This window comes from Quercus suber, unplaced genomic scaffold, assembly GCF_002906115.3.
Source record: "Quercus suber isolate HL8 unplaced genomic scaffold, Cork oak 2.0 scaffold_505, whole genome shotgun sequence".
Lineage (NCBI taxonomy): Eukaryota > Viridiplantae > Streptophyta > Magnoliopsida > Fagales > Fagaceae > Quercus > Quercus suber.
The window spans coordinates 179,819-196,696 of NW_027069954.1; the positions used below are offsets into that span (position 1 = coordinate 179,819).

General features: G+C 37.3%; 3 protein-coding genes across 3 annotated transcripts; 2 read left to right on the plus strand and 1 right to left on the minus strand.

Moving 5' to 3' along the window:
- Window positions 1-1,765: 1,765 nt before the first annotated feature.
- LOC112000405 (rust resistance kinase Lr10) lies at window positions 1,766-6,487 on the minus strand. Its single transcript, XM_065763407.1, has 3 exons — window positions 5,741-6,487; window positions 3,178-3,198; window positions 1,766-3,077 (listed from the first exon to the last, which is right to left on the minus strand). Exons 1-3 carry the CDS (start codon window positions 6,453-6,455, stop codon window positions 1,960-1,962), a joined length of 1,854 nt encoding a protein of 617 aa, XP_065619479.1. The 5' UTR covers window positions 6,456-6,487; the 3' UTR covers window positions 1,766-1,959.
- A 6,926-nt stretch (window positions 6,488-13,413) lies between these two features.
- LOC136063262 (uncharacterized) lies at window positions 13,414-13,881 on the plus strand. Its single transcript, XM_065763398.1, has one exon. It carries the CDS (start codon window positions 13,414-13,416, stop codon window positions 13,879-13,881), a length of 468 nt encoding a protein of 155 aa, XP_065619470.1.
- A 180-nt stretch (window positions 13,882-14,061) lies between these two features.
- On the plus strand, window positions 14,062-14,646 carry LOC136063263 (uncharacterized). Its single transcript, XM_065763399.1, has one exon. The coding sequence runs from the start codon at window positions 14,062-14,064 to the stop codon at window positions 14,644-14,646; it is 585 nt and encodes a 194-aa protein (XP_065619471.1).
- The last annotated feature ends 2,232 nt before the right edge of the window (window positions 14,647-16,878 follow it).

A 16,878-nucleotide genomic window follows, 5' to 3' on the forward strand; every position in this document is an offset into this window, starting at 1 on the left:
TTCCTCTTNGGTACAATTTGCAATTTACTCTTACTGAAATATTAAAATAGCTACATTGATGTGAATGCTTTAACCTATGCTTTTAAAACCCTTTGATGGAACAAAATCTTATTCAAAGAACTAAGCTAAAGACACTCTTTGTTAGTCACGTATTGGGAGTCGTGCATCTTTGGTTAGTCACGTACTGGGATCCGTGCAAAAGGGTGGCATTCATATATTGAAGAGTTTCGAGGTTTTGAAGTGGTAGAAGGTTTTACTGTAAGTTCATTTACGGGGATTGTAAAGTCTAGGGACAAAAGCTTTGTATAAATTTGAAACTTCTCTTTAATATAGTGAATTGCTTTTCGGGAAGGTTTCGCCCAGGTTTTTTACTGTGAAACTAGTTTGTTTCATTAATTTTCCTAGGTCATCATATCTTGTCTTATTACTTTTCCACTGCATTTATTATTGACGGGATATTGATGTTCGTTTGTTTTAACAAGTTTTATTTATAATAAATCTAATTAACAACCCCCCCCCCCCCCCCCCCTTTCTTTTGTTTATATTAGTAATGAAATATTCTAAATTTTTATAAGAATCTCTTTATAAAAATTTAACCATGGTTAGTAAAAATAATATCCAATAAATTTAGAATAAAAATGTAGATTATATTAAACACTGAAACACTTACAACAAAAAATCTCTCCATAACCCGTTGAAAAAAGAAAAAAAATAAACAAAATTCACACATAATATTTTAATTAAAATTTTAAAATAATGAATTTTAATTATGTAATAGGATGATTTGAAAACTGTCCTTAAGCAAAGGGTAGGTTAGTATACAACATCTTTAAACAAAATTTGATCAATTGAATATCAAGGGGAGGAAAATGTTTTTTCCTTTCAAGTTTGGAGTGGAATGTCATATCCCCAAATCTCAAGGGAGTGGAGTGTAATTACCCCAAAATAATATAGCCAATCCATTAAAAAATAAATAAGCAACCCAACAAAAATATTCATTTCTTTATTTCACTCTTTCTCTCTCTATGTCTAAAGCCTTGTCCCTATCTCACTCTCTCTTATAACAACTTCTCCTTCACCTTTTAATGTTTAAAGGGAGTGGTATCTATTCCGCTCCCCCTATGTAACTTTTAAAACATCCACATAAGGGAAAGAGTTCATCATTACCCTTGTCTCTCTCCTTACCCTTTTACCCTCCACTCTCATTTTCCTACCAACTTCCAATTGGAATAGGATCCTCTCCATTTTAAATCCCTTTTATTTCATCTATTTCTTAATTAAGATATATTTTTTAGATCTAACTGCCTATAGACTACAACGTCATTTGAAATTTTAAATAATGTGCTAGTTATCTCTAAACTAGTTTGGAGAGGTCCAATATCTTTTGATTAGATGTAAATTTTGAAAATCTAACCATTGAATTGCATATTCTTATTATATCCTCCATGCTTAAAAAATATTAAGAAGATCAAAAATCAATAGCTATATCATCAAAGACATGTTTAAAATTTAGGTTTTTGTAATAAAAAATAATATGCATAAGAAATAAGTTTATTGATCAAATAATGAATAACATTTGATTTGAATGAAATTTGAAGAGCATATTAAGAACATTAAGAACATACAATCTAACAATTAGATTTTCAAAATTAATATTCACTTAAAAGATATAGGAGGAATTTGAAGGAAACATTGTCCATATATTATTAAATTACACTTTAAAATGTACATATTAAACTTAAATATATTAGTCTACGATAAGTAGTACAACAAGGGCAATATAAATTCTCATAAATAAAAACAATATAAATTACAATGGGCCCACTTGAGCTTTTGCCTGAGGAGAATGTAATCTAATAGTCTTAACAAAATCATTTACTTATTAATTATAGTGCTTTCGTTCTAAATTAGGTAGAAAAATTCAGATACTGCTTTCTAGAGCGTGGCTGCATATTGTTTTCATTCTGATTCAGAAATAACACTTAGTGTTACATGAGAGCGTCTACCAGGCACGATTAAACTCTGATTCATTGAATGTGTGGACTCAAAGGGATTTGGTGGAATTTTCAGATCATCCCCCTCTCCTTCCAACATTTGAATCGCAACTTTAATAGAAGGGCGATTAATAGGATACCACTGGATACACCAAAGTCCAACGATAGCAAGTTTCTTTGCTATCTTCACATGTCTCTCTTCTTCAAGTTGAATTCCTGGGTATTCTCCACGATTCAATTGATTGTGAATCCATTCTGGAAAGTATACTTGACTTGTGTTCTCCACTGTAGTATCAATATTTTTTCTCCCCCCAACAATTTCTAATAGTAACATTCCAAAACTATATACATCTGACTTGTGTGACACGGTCGTCCCAAAATTCCTAGATAAAACCTCAGGTGCAATATAGCCCATTGTTCCCCTTGCAACAGTCATAGAAACCACACTGTTTTCTTTGGAACACAACTTGGCAAGACCAAAATCAGAGATCTTGGGGTTAAAGTTTTGGTCTAGCAAAATATTATGAGGTTTGATATCAAAATGTAGAATTTGTTGGTCACACCCTTGATGGAGGTAACCAATTCCTTTGGCTATGCCCAAAGCAATATCTTGAAGCTTCTCCCAACCAAGTATATGACTCTTACCATTAGCAGAGAATATGTACTTTTCTAGAGATTTGTTTGGTAAATATTCATAAATGAGAGCTCTCCTAAATCCATCAGCGCAATAGCCTACCAAGCGAGCCACATTAACATGGTGGATTCTCCCCATTGATCCCACTTCATTAATGAACTCTTCACCATTTCCTTTGGAACTATTGAGGATCTTAACAGCTACAAAGACATCATTGGAAAGTTTTCCTTTGAACACAGTGCCATAAGCTCCTTGTCCTAATTTGTCCTTGAATTGGCTTGTTATCCTCTTTATATCCGCATAAGTGTATCTTGTGGGTTTTAGAGCCTTGTAATCCTGCAAAAACTTCTCTATCTTAATCTGACTCTCTTTTTCTAGTCTATTTGAGTGAAAGAAATGGTAGCGGCCAACGAAGACTAGTACAAGAAGAAAGGAACCCAGGAGTGAGCCTGCATGTAAACCATTTCAACTATGAATCCTTTATAAATGTACATAGGAAGCCAAAAGAATAGAAAAGAAAAGAAACAAAGTATGAATAAACAACTTTACCTATTAGCTTTGTCGGTGAACCTGCACATATGTAAAAGAAAAAGAATTATCAGATAGCCATACTTCCAAATTGAGTTCATAGCTTTGGAAACCACTGTAAGCCCAAGAGTTAAATGAGTTAGGTTCCTACGACTGTGAAACCAGAATTTAGACTAAGCAAGGCAAGCCACAATGACTCGAACCCTTTCCTTTGCAGCATTGATCTCTCATGCTCCCTCTCATCATTTTTTCTCAATTGTTTTCTTCTTTGCTGGCTTTAAAATTGAAGTGCTCATTGCCAAGAGCCTTAAGCTCAATTGGCGCTTCCAATGTTCCAAAAAGAAACATCGAGGATTCGAATTCCTCATCTCCCAAATATCAAATTATTTTAAAAAAAAAATTGAAATACAACCTTATATTGTAATTTTTATTATCAGAATTCTGCCCTAAATTTATAATTCTATAACTTAAATTGTTGTGTTTCTTTCCAATGTTGTATAATCATTTATGGATCCTTTCTTGTATTGTAACTTGTTGAGTCCAGCCCATGATAATTGTGTTTAGAGAAATCCTCATAGATATTGGAATCTAGAAGAATAATAAGGCGGTACACTAATTCTATTATAAGAGTTAGTCCCACATTGAAAAGAGAAGTAGTAAGGAGGTGTGCCATCCCTTATAAAAGGAGCAGTTGGGCACCTTCATTATGTGTGTGAGTTAAGAGCAAAGCTTTGTCTTGCGAAAATGATAAAGGCTAGATTTGCTGTATTTTTGTTGAAATTTTGAGTGGTTGTAATTGCTATTATTAAGAGTGAAGTAAATTTGGTGTTGATTGTGGAGGTAGGTTTGAAGTTAGCCTAAGAGCGTTAATCACTGTGTCTTGTGGTGTTTGTGTGTCTTTTCACAGCATAACTACTTCTCATATCGATTTTCCAAAAAAAAAAAAAAAACTAGAAAATTTTAGAAGTAAGGCCTTCTTATTTAAAATTTCATTTAAAATTTATTATTCTTACTACGGAAAATTAGTAATCAAGTTTTTGTATTTTGGTTTTGCGAACATCAATTGATAGTAGGACCAATGGTATAGGTAAGATTTTAAGTTAGGGGGACAAGACTAAAAGACAAGTAAAATTAATCTAAAAAATATTAATAATAAAATAAATATGAGTTTGCATAGAATACGATTTGGACTCAATATTATGATCACATTGTTCCATAGTCTAAATTAACTACAAGTTTATATTTCATTTCATTAAAATAGAGAAAACAAAAATAATCAATTCATAGTTAAAAACATATTATTCCTACAAAGCTATGAATAAATTAATGTGAAAATTTTAAAGAACATAATTATATACCTCCAAAGTTGTATGTCTTTGTCAATACCTTGGATGCATTTAAAATTTTACAAGAATTCAACATTTCTTCCTCTATTCTTTTATCACATAGTTAAAATTTAGGTTTATGCAATGGTGGCTTCATTATTTCTTTTTTCTTTTTTTTCAGAGGAGTCATTAAGAAACTTAAATTTTTTTTAAAAAAAATTAATAAAAAGAGAACTTGAATATTAAGAGTTAATGACAAAAAAATAAAGGTGCAATTTTTGAATTTGTTACATAATAGTTCATTATTAGTTATTATTATTTATTATTAATATGGTTAGGTTGACCATTTTATTTTGTTAAGTTCACATAAAATTTTTATTTTTATGCAGTTATCATAATCCATTTGTCATTGTTTTTTATAAAAATATTTTAAACTAAATGAAAAAAAAAAAAAAAAAAAAAAAAAAAAAAAAAAAAGTCAATTAAATTTTCTCCTATTCTCTTTTTTTTTTTTTTTTTTCCTTAATTTTTTCGTATTCAAATTGATATATTTGGTAGGCATTTAGAATTGAATAATATATAAATTAAATAAATACCATCTACAGCATGAAATTTATAATAGGATAAGCCTAAAATAAATATTAAAGCTTGGAACAATATATCTAGTTATCAAAGTCACTATTGTAAATTTCACTAATAAAATGATTGTCCAACAACATCAACATGAATAAATAAATAAATAAAGATAGATTTAAAACAAAAATCAATGAAATAATACTAATGAAACCAAATTTAATTAGAAAATCCAATATTATAGATCAGGCGTAAAATTTTATAAAAAAAATATGATTTTTTTAAAGAGTTTTAATATACCTTGGATAAGGCACTCATGGGGAAGGAAAGATAAAATATAATATTGGATGACCGGAGTTGAATTATAAGAAATTGATCATTAATGGTAGTTTGGTTAGATTTCTACTGAATCAATTGGAAAAAATTTACGAATTTCCATCTATTGTTAAAATAAATGTAGGCTGTGATCATTAATGTATTAAATCAATCTGAAAAAATTTACGAATTTCCATTTACTATTGTCCGGGCAAAGAATTTTCTCATAAAATTGCAAGCCAATGGTTGGTGGAATCTGGCTTGACTAATTATCCCCCTCAAAATTAAACAAATTCCGCTTTCACATAGATTGAGGGATAGTTCTAATGGGTCTACATTGAAATAAATTGAAGAAATTAAGTAGTAAATACCTCTTTTTTGTTTGGGTAAGCATAGAGTTTCTGAGGTTCCCGTATTTTCCTCCGCCCGTATACATCTACTGCCGTTTGCATAGCAAATTTTGCAATTTGGACTGTTCCACTGCAATAAAATATAATTTTGATCGCCATAATAATTCCAAAAAGAAGGATTTGTCTCTGAGTCATACATCTTCCAGCAAGATTGCGGCGCATAACTAGCATCTGCATAAGAATCTAAAGCTACGATTTGGTAATGATGGGTACTGTTTAAGCAAGGGATAAGCATAACACCAAACCGAGATGAATCCTTGTAAGTTGAACAATTGAAGAAGGTGTATTTATACATGTGGTAGGAAAACGAAAAAGGAGATGAAGTTAAATTGGGGACCAGTCTTGGATCATTGCAACCATCTGGATAGTATAAATAAATCCGCTGCTCCATGTAATAATCGATATCCTTTACATACAACTTCCCTGAATGTGGCAGCTCGAGCATGGTATAGTCGTCCTCGGTGCAAGATAGCTCAAACCCGGGGTATCCACAGTGTTCTGGCTGTTGGCCCTTTAGCCAAAATGGAAACTTGATGGTTGGGCCATCATCTCCGCACCTTGTTTCCTCGCACTCATCTGGCTCTACTCCAAACTCAGAAGCATTTGCTAACAGGACAAAGCAAAAGAGATGAATTATGCACGATTGTAAGGAATTCTCCATCTGTGTTGTTTGCATACAATTGTGATGAATAAGAGTGTTTTTTTTTTTTTTAATAATAATTATGATTAGTATGTATGTATAGGGGATTTGCTCCTCCTCCAATAGTATGTTGAAGCGACCAAGAAATTTCCTCTCACCAAATTTTCAATGATTGTGACCCGCTTCCGTGTGTTGCCCAACTTCTCGTGTTGTTTCTCTTTTCACTGTACTACAAAACAGAGCATTTAGCTTAAAACTGGCGTAGTTTTCTTCTTTTTTTTTTTTTTTTCATACGAGTCCTCATCGTTAATTTGCACAGTCTTCAAAAACATTTCCCCATATTGTTTCATGACAATTTCAGGGGGAAAAAGTTCTTTTACCCAGCTTTCAAAATAGTTAAAATAAATAAACTCACCTAAAACCCTGTAACTTTTTTGTTTTTTAAGAAAAAAAGTATTGTAACTTTTTTTGAGAAAAAAAAAAAATTGAAGGATTTATGGTCATATTACACCTCCAGGTTTTGAGGTAAGAAAAGCCCACCAACAGACTCTTGCAGGCAGCGAGACTCGAACCTAGGTGTGGTACACAAAGCGTCCGAGCCTTATCCACTTAGCCAAGCCCCATTGGCAAAAAAAAAAAAAAATGGTATTGTAACTTAATTCGGGTAATTGACACATTTTAGTGTTTTTAAAGAAAATGTAGGGTTTTAACATATTGACTATATGGCCACTCCTCTATAATGAATTGAATAAAACATCATGTTGTATTAGTCCCTATCAGTTGTACCTGAGTTTTTTTATTTTTAATGTTTCAACAAATACAATAAAAAAATGGTTAAAATATTAAAAATGACAAGAAAAAAAGGTTATAAAATATTTTATTTATGCAAATACATTAGGTAAATGTATTTAGGCTAATATTTGAACTTATAAAATACGCAAATTTTAAATAATATGTTATAAAGATATAAAAAAATTAATTATATACTTAAATACATAAAAATGGCTTAAAAAAATATATATTGAAATATTAAAGTATATAAATAACTGTAATCTCAAAACAATACACTAATATTAATTGATATCGAAATATATTATTCTCTCAACAAATCGAAACAACCCCATATGCAATTGACTCTATTGTTTAAATCCCTTCGATTCCAATAGTCAAATTACCAAAAGAAAGAGTAGTTAATAAATTCATGAGTTCTCGTTACCTCAACTAAAAAAAACTATTCAAATTAGGCAATTAAATTCAAATCTCAATTACATCAAAACAAATTGATTTTTTTTTTTTATGAACCTATAATATCTATCATTTAAAAAAAAAATTATAATTAATAAATTCATCTTTAAATGTGGTTCATACTAAGTTTTGGACTTTTGGGAAAAAATAAGGAAGTTTCATTCATCAAATTGGGCTTTTGGAAAAAGATAAGGAAGTTTCATTTATCAAATTATGATAACGCTGTTTCAAAGAAAACAAAAGGCTAGTATGAAAAGGAGTAAAAAATGAAGAGCAAAGCAAAGAAGCTGGTATGAAATTTCTTTATGAAATTGATTGTACATGACTAGTTGGCCAACTTGTTCCCCTTTCTTTGTCAAGTCTTAAATTTCCAAGATGGACTCCATAAAGTTCTAGTCAATGCCGACCACATCATGGGAACTAGTGACAGACATTTTAAGGCACCACATATAGCAAAGGAAATTGATCATTATCTTGAATATAATGTAACTTTGAGGCTGCTTAAAAACACTTCCTTTAAATTTGTAATTATCCTATTCAAAAAAAAAAAAAGTTTATCGTCATATTATAAGCAAAAAAAAAAAAAAAAAAAAAGAACACACATGTTCAAGTACACTACAAAGGTCGACCTGATTCTCAAAAAAAAAGTACACTACAAAGGCGCATGTGCTCTTGAAAACATATTTCCATCAATTTTCTTAATTATTTTTTTTCATTAGTGTATATATTATTTTACATTCACAAAAGGCTTTGTAAATTTTCAAGGTGAAACAAGTCATAAAACACAAACTCACACCCTTTTTTTGGTAATTTAAAAAAAAATGGTTAATGAGGATGACTAGTATGGCTTTTCTATTTGGGCACGACCAAAGTAAAAACCTAGCCACTCCTAAGCTAAAACTGCACACCATAGTTATTGATGAGCTAGGTGAACAACTTACAAGTAGGATATAAAAAATTGCAACACGCTTATCACTAGACCAAACAAACATATTGGTCAAACTCAAACCCATGTCTTAAGGCATGTTGGCCCAAGCCCTAATCACTAGACCAAACCAACATATTGGTCAAACTCACACCCTTTCTTACATATAAAAATCTACACAAAATACTCAACAACAAAAAAGGGTTTTACGTCAAGAAAGTCAATACCATATTGACTATATTGATATTCCTCTAAAATGAACCGGATAAAATACCATGTTGTATTAGTAAATACCAACTGTACCTGAGATTCTTTTTTAGTATTTCGGCCAATACAACAAAAAATGGTTAAAATATTAAAAAAGAAAAGAAAAAGGGGTTATAAAATATTTTATTAAAGCAAAAACATTAGGTAAATGCACTTAGGCTAATATTTGAACTTATAAAATATGTGAATTTTAAATAATATGTTCATAAAGATATAAAAATAAATAAATTATATACGTAAATACATACAGAAATGGCTTATATATATATATATATAGACACACTGAATATTAAAGTATGTTGAGGGTCATTTTTGTAAAGCAGGCCCAACCCAGCAAAACAGGCAATAAGAGTGGCAGGCATAGAAATAAGACTATTAAGAACAGGCGGCAGGAATAATAGAGCACAGACCCATAACATGAATAAATGGGTCTTGAGAAAGCAAATGGGCCCAAAGGGCCTGGAAAGAGAGAAATGGCACCCATGGGCAGTATGTGGTATAGAAAAGTGAGAATGGGCCGCGGCAGGCCCAAAGTAATGTAAACAAAGAAAGTAGGGGTTGATGGCAAGCCCATAAACCCCAAGGATGAGAATGAGGAGATTGGGCCGGGGAAGCCCAATCAAGTTAGCAAAAAGCCCATGGGAATGCAAAGATAGTGAATGGGCCAAGGAAGTCTAAAGGAAGTAAATGGGCTGCAGGCCCAAGGGAAAAGGAAAGGGACAATGGAGCCCATGAGTGAGAACACCAGTAACTCTGTTAAATCACTGGGGGAAGGAATGAAACGGCAGGCTTGAAAAGAGGCCTAGCAGGAACATATCGTCATGGCAGGAAATACCAAGTAATGAAACAGGACATGAGTATAACCAGGAATTGGGCCAAGAGAAATGTGAAACCTAGTATTAAGAGAAGCCCAATCCAAAGGGAAGCAGTGGAATGTACGGAACGGCCCACATGAAAGAACAAAGAAGCATGGCAGACAATGCAAACAAAGCTTCAGATCACAACAAACGCATGAGCCACAAGCAGACTTTGAATGTACATAACAGGAAAGCACGCGCAAGACCCAGGCGCCACCAGCCTGTACCCAGCCAATATGGGATGTGGTGGGGTCATGGGTCAGTGGTAAGAGGTAAGAGGAGGTGTGGTTTAGTGGTGGGGAGAGGGGAAAAGATCTATTTTACGCTCCCTGTCCAAGCCCTTTTGAGAGGTACGTCCTGCTGGGATGACAGACCACCCAAAAGAGGCAAGGTTGGGGGGGAACGTTGGGTGCATGCCATAGGGCGAGAGAGAGAGCATTTACGCCGCGGCAGGAGAAAGTGCTACGGCGGACTAAGAAACAAACACAAACCTGTCTTTGTCTGGCGAGGGTAAGTAGTATATAGACGGTGGTCGGCAAGTACGCCCAGACCAGACAAAGGCCGTTGGAGGGTAAAGTAGTAAAAATCAATCACAGCAGGCCCTATAGAAGGATCCTTGCCATGCCCTGTACAGGGGACCGAAAAACAGGGGAAGGAAAAAATAGAAGAAAAATTAAGAGAAAAAGAAAGAAAAGAAGAAAAAGATAAGAAAACAAAGAGTAAGGATGATGGGCATGCACCAATAGATCGTTTCTCTTCTCTCCCCCTCAAAATCCCACTCTCTAAGAAACAATTAAGCAAAAGGAATTCTTTCAAGTATTTATCACTTAGGTCCGATTCCCTCAAAGTTATTAATCCCCACGGCAAGATATTCTCCTAGGAGATTGGTTTGATTGAGAGGAAACATTCTTCCTCCTTGATTCTTTGCCATAGCAAACTTAAACTTGACTTGATATTTATTAACTTTCACCATCGTTCATTCAGTTATTCTTTTCTATAAAAGCTGTTATTATTATTACCATTGTTATTAACGTGATTGCCATAAGAACACTCGGCCTCGTTATTAAGAAAAAGCCGCTATACTCTGTTTTTCTTTATTGTTATTATATCTACCTGCCGTAACCTCTTTGTAATAGCTCTGCTTGCCGTAAGAACGTTCCTGGCAGACAAGGCTCAGTTTGTGCACAAACCGGCCCAAAGTGAGTTACAGTTGGGCCGGTCTCAACTCTCCTACTCAGAAAAATACTCGGGCCCATCACCGCAGGAAGCAGCCCAGCCCAACCCCAAAAACACAAAAAAGGCCCCTACAAAGTATATATATAACGATAATCCCAAAACAATATACCAATATTAATTTATATCGAAATATATCATTCTCTCAACAAAACTAAAATAACCTCTGTACGTAATAAACTACATTTTTTTTTTTAAATCCCTCCCATCCCATGGTCAAATTATCAAAAGAAACATGCACAATGCCTACACCAAACTTGTTTATATTGTCGGTGAGCCATCGAACAAGGTCTTTTACCCTTGAATAGCTTTTCAATAGTTAATAGATTCACAAAAGACCATTATCGTAATTAATAATTTTTTGTGTTTTCAATAAAAATTTCTTGGTTTAAATTCTTTCCTTCCGCACCCACTATCAAATTATTATTATTAGATGGATCCAGTTAATGTGTACCCTTAAAGCATTTGTTAATGGATAAATTTAAGAAGGTTTTGATAAAACTTTTACATGAAATACAAAAAAGTCATAACTACACTATTGGTTCCTGAAATTTATCTATGAGCACAATTGGTCCCTCAAGTTTTAAGCGAATGTTAATTATTTTCCTTTAGATGATACTGGCCTCCACTCAATTGAGTTAGTTAGTGGATTCAAAGGCAAATCACTCTCATAATACAATTAAGCATGGATTCTATAAGTAGCAATCTTGAGGGTTTGTGTGAATTTTTCCTCTAATGGTTTGCAAAAATCTGTAAAAGCTTTAAAAACTATCAAAATCTGTGAATAATTGAAAAAGAATAACTATATATAAATTGTGGGGCCTGTTAACTAAAAAGGTATTGTAGTCCTCAGAAGTGGGCTCGGGGCCCAAAGGCCCAATCCGAGAATACGTAGTTGTCCGAGGACAGCCTAAAAAAGTTTTATTCACATCAAATGGGTGATATGAAAGGAACCAGTAGGTATTATATACAGCGGTATAACACACGTCCGAGGACACCAAAGTCCGAGGAGAAGGTAACCTTCATGCTAGCGGAAAGACTCCGCCAAGTTGTATCTGGACTGGAAATTGGATATAGCTTAAAGAGGCGTCAAAGAAGGTAGTAAATATCTTCTAAAGTCTATCACCTCCTCATTAAATGCTTTCCAGCTAACACTCTGGCCGCATTAATGTGGAGGTGATACCTGAATAGTAACCAAGCAGCTTTATGACCACTAAGCTGAAAGTTCCGGTAGGTACTGGATGGGACAGAAAGGAGCTCCCAGGATAAGAACTACACGTGTACGATGAAAACAGAGGAAAAACGGAGTATATAACATAGGAACGAAGAAAACAGGGGGGGACTTTTGGAACAAGAAAAAGAAAAAAGGAAGAAAAAAGAAAGAGAGAGATACCAACTGAAAGAAAGCCGAGGACAGTGTTCCTCAAAGAGCGAACCGAAAGTATTCTTTATTACTTGATGAGTAGAACCTTTCCTGAAAAACAGTACTAGTTCTTGGACCCATACTCTATAAATTTATTGTTTGGGCTTATTGGGCTGAAAACCCATCACTCAGGGTCAATCCAAATTGAGTCCCTACAATTGGCGCCGTCTGTGGGAAGAACTTGATCTGTTGAGAGGGAAGGGCAGGTGTGATACTCACGATGGAAGAGGGAGTACCGCAGCAACCGTTGGCGGGCTCGCAACAGGCAAATGCTAATCAACACCAAGCAGAGTCTAGGGGTTCTCAGCACGGCGATCCGTTGGTAGACCACGAACAAGGGGAGGGTCATGAGGGAAGTACTCGTACAACCCATACAGATAGAAGCCGCTCCCGGGGGAAAGGTCATGTTTCCCCTGAAAAGAATGGAGGAAATTTGCAGCAGAAGATCAACAAGTTGAAGAGGGAGTTGCGATATGAACGACGAAGGCGTAAGGCTCATAACTCTAAGCACTCTTCTGAGGAGTCGGATGACACCAGTTACAGGTAGAGGTCGAGAACTCCCCCCAGTGAGTCTTTTTCGTGCGAGGAAGAACACCACCGTAGGCGAAGAAGTAAAAGTCCGACTCGCCAGGGTCGGGGGAATGATGCCTTGAATAAGGCTTTGAATCAGGTCTCCAAGTCGCCTTTCACACGACATATTGAAGACGCTAGTCTCCCTCGGCGATTCCACCAGCCTGTGTTCACCATTTATAATGGTCAACAGACCCAGTGGAACATGTTAGCCACTACAGCCAGAGAATGGCTATTCATGCCAGGGACGAAGCTTTGATGTGTAAGGTTTTCCCGTCTAGCCTGGGCCCGGTGGCAATGAGATGGTTTAATGGCTTGAGAACTAATACTATTGACTCTTTTGAGAAGCTCACTCAGGCCTTTGGCGCTCGATTTATTACCTGTAAAAGGGTCGTTCAACCCTTGGGGTCGCTACTATCCATGTCTATGTGAGAGGGGGAAACCCTAAAAGCCTACTCTGACAGATACTGGGAAATGTTCAACGAGGTGGATGGGGCTCACGATGACGTGGCTATGAATACTTTTAAGGAAGGTCTTCCAACTGAGCACGGTCTGAGGAAGTCTCTGACTGGCAGGCCTGTTACTAGTGTACGTCAGCTTATGGATCGGATAGATAAATATAGGAGAGTAGAGGAAGATCAGATGCAAGGCAGAGGGGAGTCTAAAGCGGTAACTCAAGAGAGGAGGGATTTCAGGCCGAACCGGTACAACAACAACCGACCTAGGAGGGACTTTGGGGGGCAGTCAAGGCCTGCCAACTCCCAGGTGGTTAGTACCGTGTTCCGAGAACCAGTACAGCGAGTTCTGGAGAAGATAAAGAACGAGCCGTTCTTTAGGTGGCCCAACAAGATGGCGGGGGATCCTGCGAAGCGTAATCGGAATCTTTACTGCCAATACCATCAGGATCACGGACATATCATCGAAGATTGTAACAATCTATAGGATCACTTAGAGCAATTAGTGCAGGAGGGAAAGTTGACCCAACTTCTGTATCAATCTGGCGGCCGAGGAGGCCACGCAGGCTCTGCGTTTCAGGGAGACGCCTCTAGGGGACCTCCTTTGGGTACGATAAACGTCATATTCGCTGCCCCGGGGAGGACTGGGTCTTGCCCTTCCAGGGTAATGTCTGTATCTCAGTGCTCGGAGGAGGACTCCAACTCAAGGCCGAAGAGGGCCAGATCGGGCGCCTCGTTGGTGTTAGGCTTCTCAGAAGAGGATAAGAGAGGAACCATACAACCGCATGATGATGCTTTGGTGGTTACGATTAGGATCGGAGGGTACGACGTTAAGAGAGTGATGGTTGATGACGAAAGTGCCGCTGAAGTAATGTATCCTGATTTATTCAAGGGGCTGAATTTGAAACTTGAAGATTTGACAACATATAGTTCCCCGCTGGTGGGCTTCGAAGGCAAATCGGTCACCCTGTTGGGGATGGTCAGATTACCCGTGCAGAATGGGTCAGATATGGTGGAGGTAGATTTCATTGTGGTAGATGCCTTTTCTCCGTATACAGCGATTTTGGGAAGACCATGGTTGCATGCCTTGGGGGCTGTTTCTTCCACTCTTCATCAGAAAGTGAAGTATCCCTCGGGGGGCGAGGTTTCAGAGATTTTGGGAAACCAGAATATGGCTAGGCAGTGTATGATAATGGCCATTCAACATCGACCAGAGACAAGTACTTCGGCTGTAGCCGAAAGCGATTTATAGCAATCAAGGGGTCAGGGAGCCCAATTTGGCGCGTCCCTAGAGGAGATGAGGTGTGAAGATTTGGAAAGGGTAAACGTTGGTGATGATCCAAAGAAGTATTTTCAAGTTGGGGCTCAGTTGCCCCTGTTAGAGAAAGAGCAGTTAATCGAGGTTCTTAGAAAGAACGTTGATGTGTTTGCATGGAGTGCCTATGAGGCCCCAGGGGTGGATCCGGAGTTCATCTGTCATCATCTTAATGTCAACCCCTCGTGTATTCCAAAGAAGCAACCACCTCGGCGTCCGTCCAAGGTACATGTCGAGGCTATTAAAGATGAGGTGACCAAGTTGAAGCAGGCTGGGGCAATCAAGGAGGTATTTTATCCTCAGTGGCTAGCCAATACAGTCGTAGTGAAAAAGAAAAGTGGAAAGTGGCGTGTGTGTGTTGATTTTACGGATCTTAACAGAGCATGCCCGAAAGATCCTTTTCCCATGCCCCGTATAGATCAGTTGGTGGATGCTACAGTGGGTCATCCTCGGATGAGTTTTTTGGACGCCTTTCAAGGCTACCACCAGATCCCGCTCGCGTTAGACGACCAGGAGAAGACTGCTTTTCTCACTCCCACTGAAAATTACCATTATAAGGTAATGCCCTTTGGTTTGAAGAACGAGGGTCTACCTACTAGAGAATGATGACGAAAATGTTTGAGCGGCAGTTGGGTAGAAACATTGAGATCTATATTGATGACATGGTCGTAAAGAGTAAGGTAGTGGCCGAGCACGTGGCGGACCTTAACCACACTTTTGAGATATTAAGGAGGCATAAATTGCGACTGAACGCATCTAAATGCTTATTTGGGGTAAGTTCAGGTAAATTTCTGGGTTACATGGTGACTCATAGGGGAATTGAAGTCAACCCCAACCAGATTAGAGCCATTGCTAACTTGCAACCACCTCGGAATCCCAAGGAGGTCCAGAGACTGACCGGGATGACCGCCGCCTTGAACAGATTCATATCCAGATCGGCGGATAGGTGCAGACCTTTTTTCTTACTGCTCCACAAGTGGAAAGGATATGAATGGACCGAGGAGTGTGACTTAGCATTTCAGCAGCTGAATGAGTATCTATCTCGGCCACCCATCATGTCTAGCCCCGAGGTAGACGAAGTTCTTTTTTCCTACCTGGCGATCACCACTTATGCGATTAGTTTTGTTCTGATACGAGTGGACAACGGAGTACAACGGCCGGTCTATTATGTGAGTAAGTCTCTTCACGAGGCTGAGATACGCTACCTGCCGTTAGAAAAGGCCATTTTAGCAGTGGTGCACACCACCAGAAAACTTCCCCATTATTTTCAGGCGCACACAGTGGTTGTTCTAACTCAATATCCGATCAAAACAGTACTTCGAAGTGCAGACTATACTGGTAGGGTTGCCAAGTGGGGCACAATTTTAGGAGCTTTTGATGTCAAGTATATGCCCCGCACTTCCGTGAAGGGTCAGGTGCTCGCCGATCTAGTAGCCGAGTTTACTGAAGGTCCTGAAGAGACAGAGACAGACCCAGGTGGCATGGATGAAAAATCGGTTGGCCTCATTTCTGCTCAACCTGTTTCACTCTGGACGGTGTATGTGGATGGGGCAGCAAATCAGCGGGGGTCTGGAATAGGACTTGTATTGATATCTCCCGAGGAAGTCATCATCGAAAAGTCTCTTAGGCTGGGATTCTCAGCTACTAATAATGAAGCAGAGTACGAAGCCTTACTAGCAGGAATGACAATGGTCGGTAAACTGGGTGGAAAGGCTGTGGAGATCTTCTCGGACTCAGGGCTTGTAGTGGGCCAGGTCAAAGGGGAGCTAGAAGCTCGAGATACAAGAATGCAAGAATACTTGAGCCAGGTTAGGCATATACAAGCTAAGTTTGAATTTTTTAAAGTAACCCATGTCTCTAGGAGTGGAAATGCCCATGCGGATTCTCTGGCTACTCTGGCTACTTCCTCGGCTCAACATTTACCTCGGATGATCATGGTCGAGGACTTGGGTACACCTACCCGAGGAATAACAGAAATGCTACAAGTCAATCAGGTCAATTTGGCGCGTAACTGGATGGATCCTATAATACTATTCCTCGAGAAGGACACACTGCCCGAGGACAAGTCAGAAGCAGAAAAGATACGAAGAAAGGCCCCCCGATTTTGGCTGTCTGAGGATAAGAAGTTGTACAAACGCTTTTACTCTAGGCCTTATATGTTCTGTGTAC

Bases quoted from the DNA above. Each gene is read 5' to 3' on its own strand.
- LOC112000405 (XM_065763407.1), bottom strand. From the start codon at position 6,455: ATGCAAACAACACAGATGGAGAATTCCTTACAATCGTGCATAATTCAT. The intron at 3,199-5,740 runs GTATTTACTACT...ACATATGTGCAG, and splicing joins CTTACCCAAACAAAAAAGAG to GTTCACCGACAAAGCTAATA. The intron at 3,078-3,177 runs GTAAAGTTGTTT...GTTTACATGCAG, and splicing joins TTCACCGACAAAGCTAATAG to GCTCACTCCTGGGTTCCTTT.
- LOC136063263 (XM_065763399.1), top strand. From the start codon at position 14,062: ATGTCTGTATCTCAGTGCTCGGAGGAGGACTCCAACTCAAGGCCGAAG.
- LOC136063262 (XM_065763398.1), top strand. From the start codon at position 13,414: ATGTTCAACGAGGTGGATGGGGCTCACGATGACGTGGCTATGAATACT.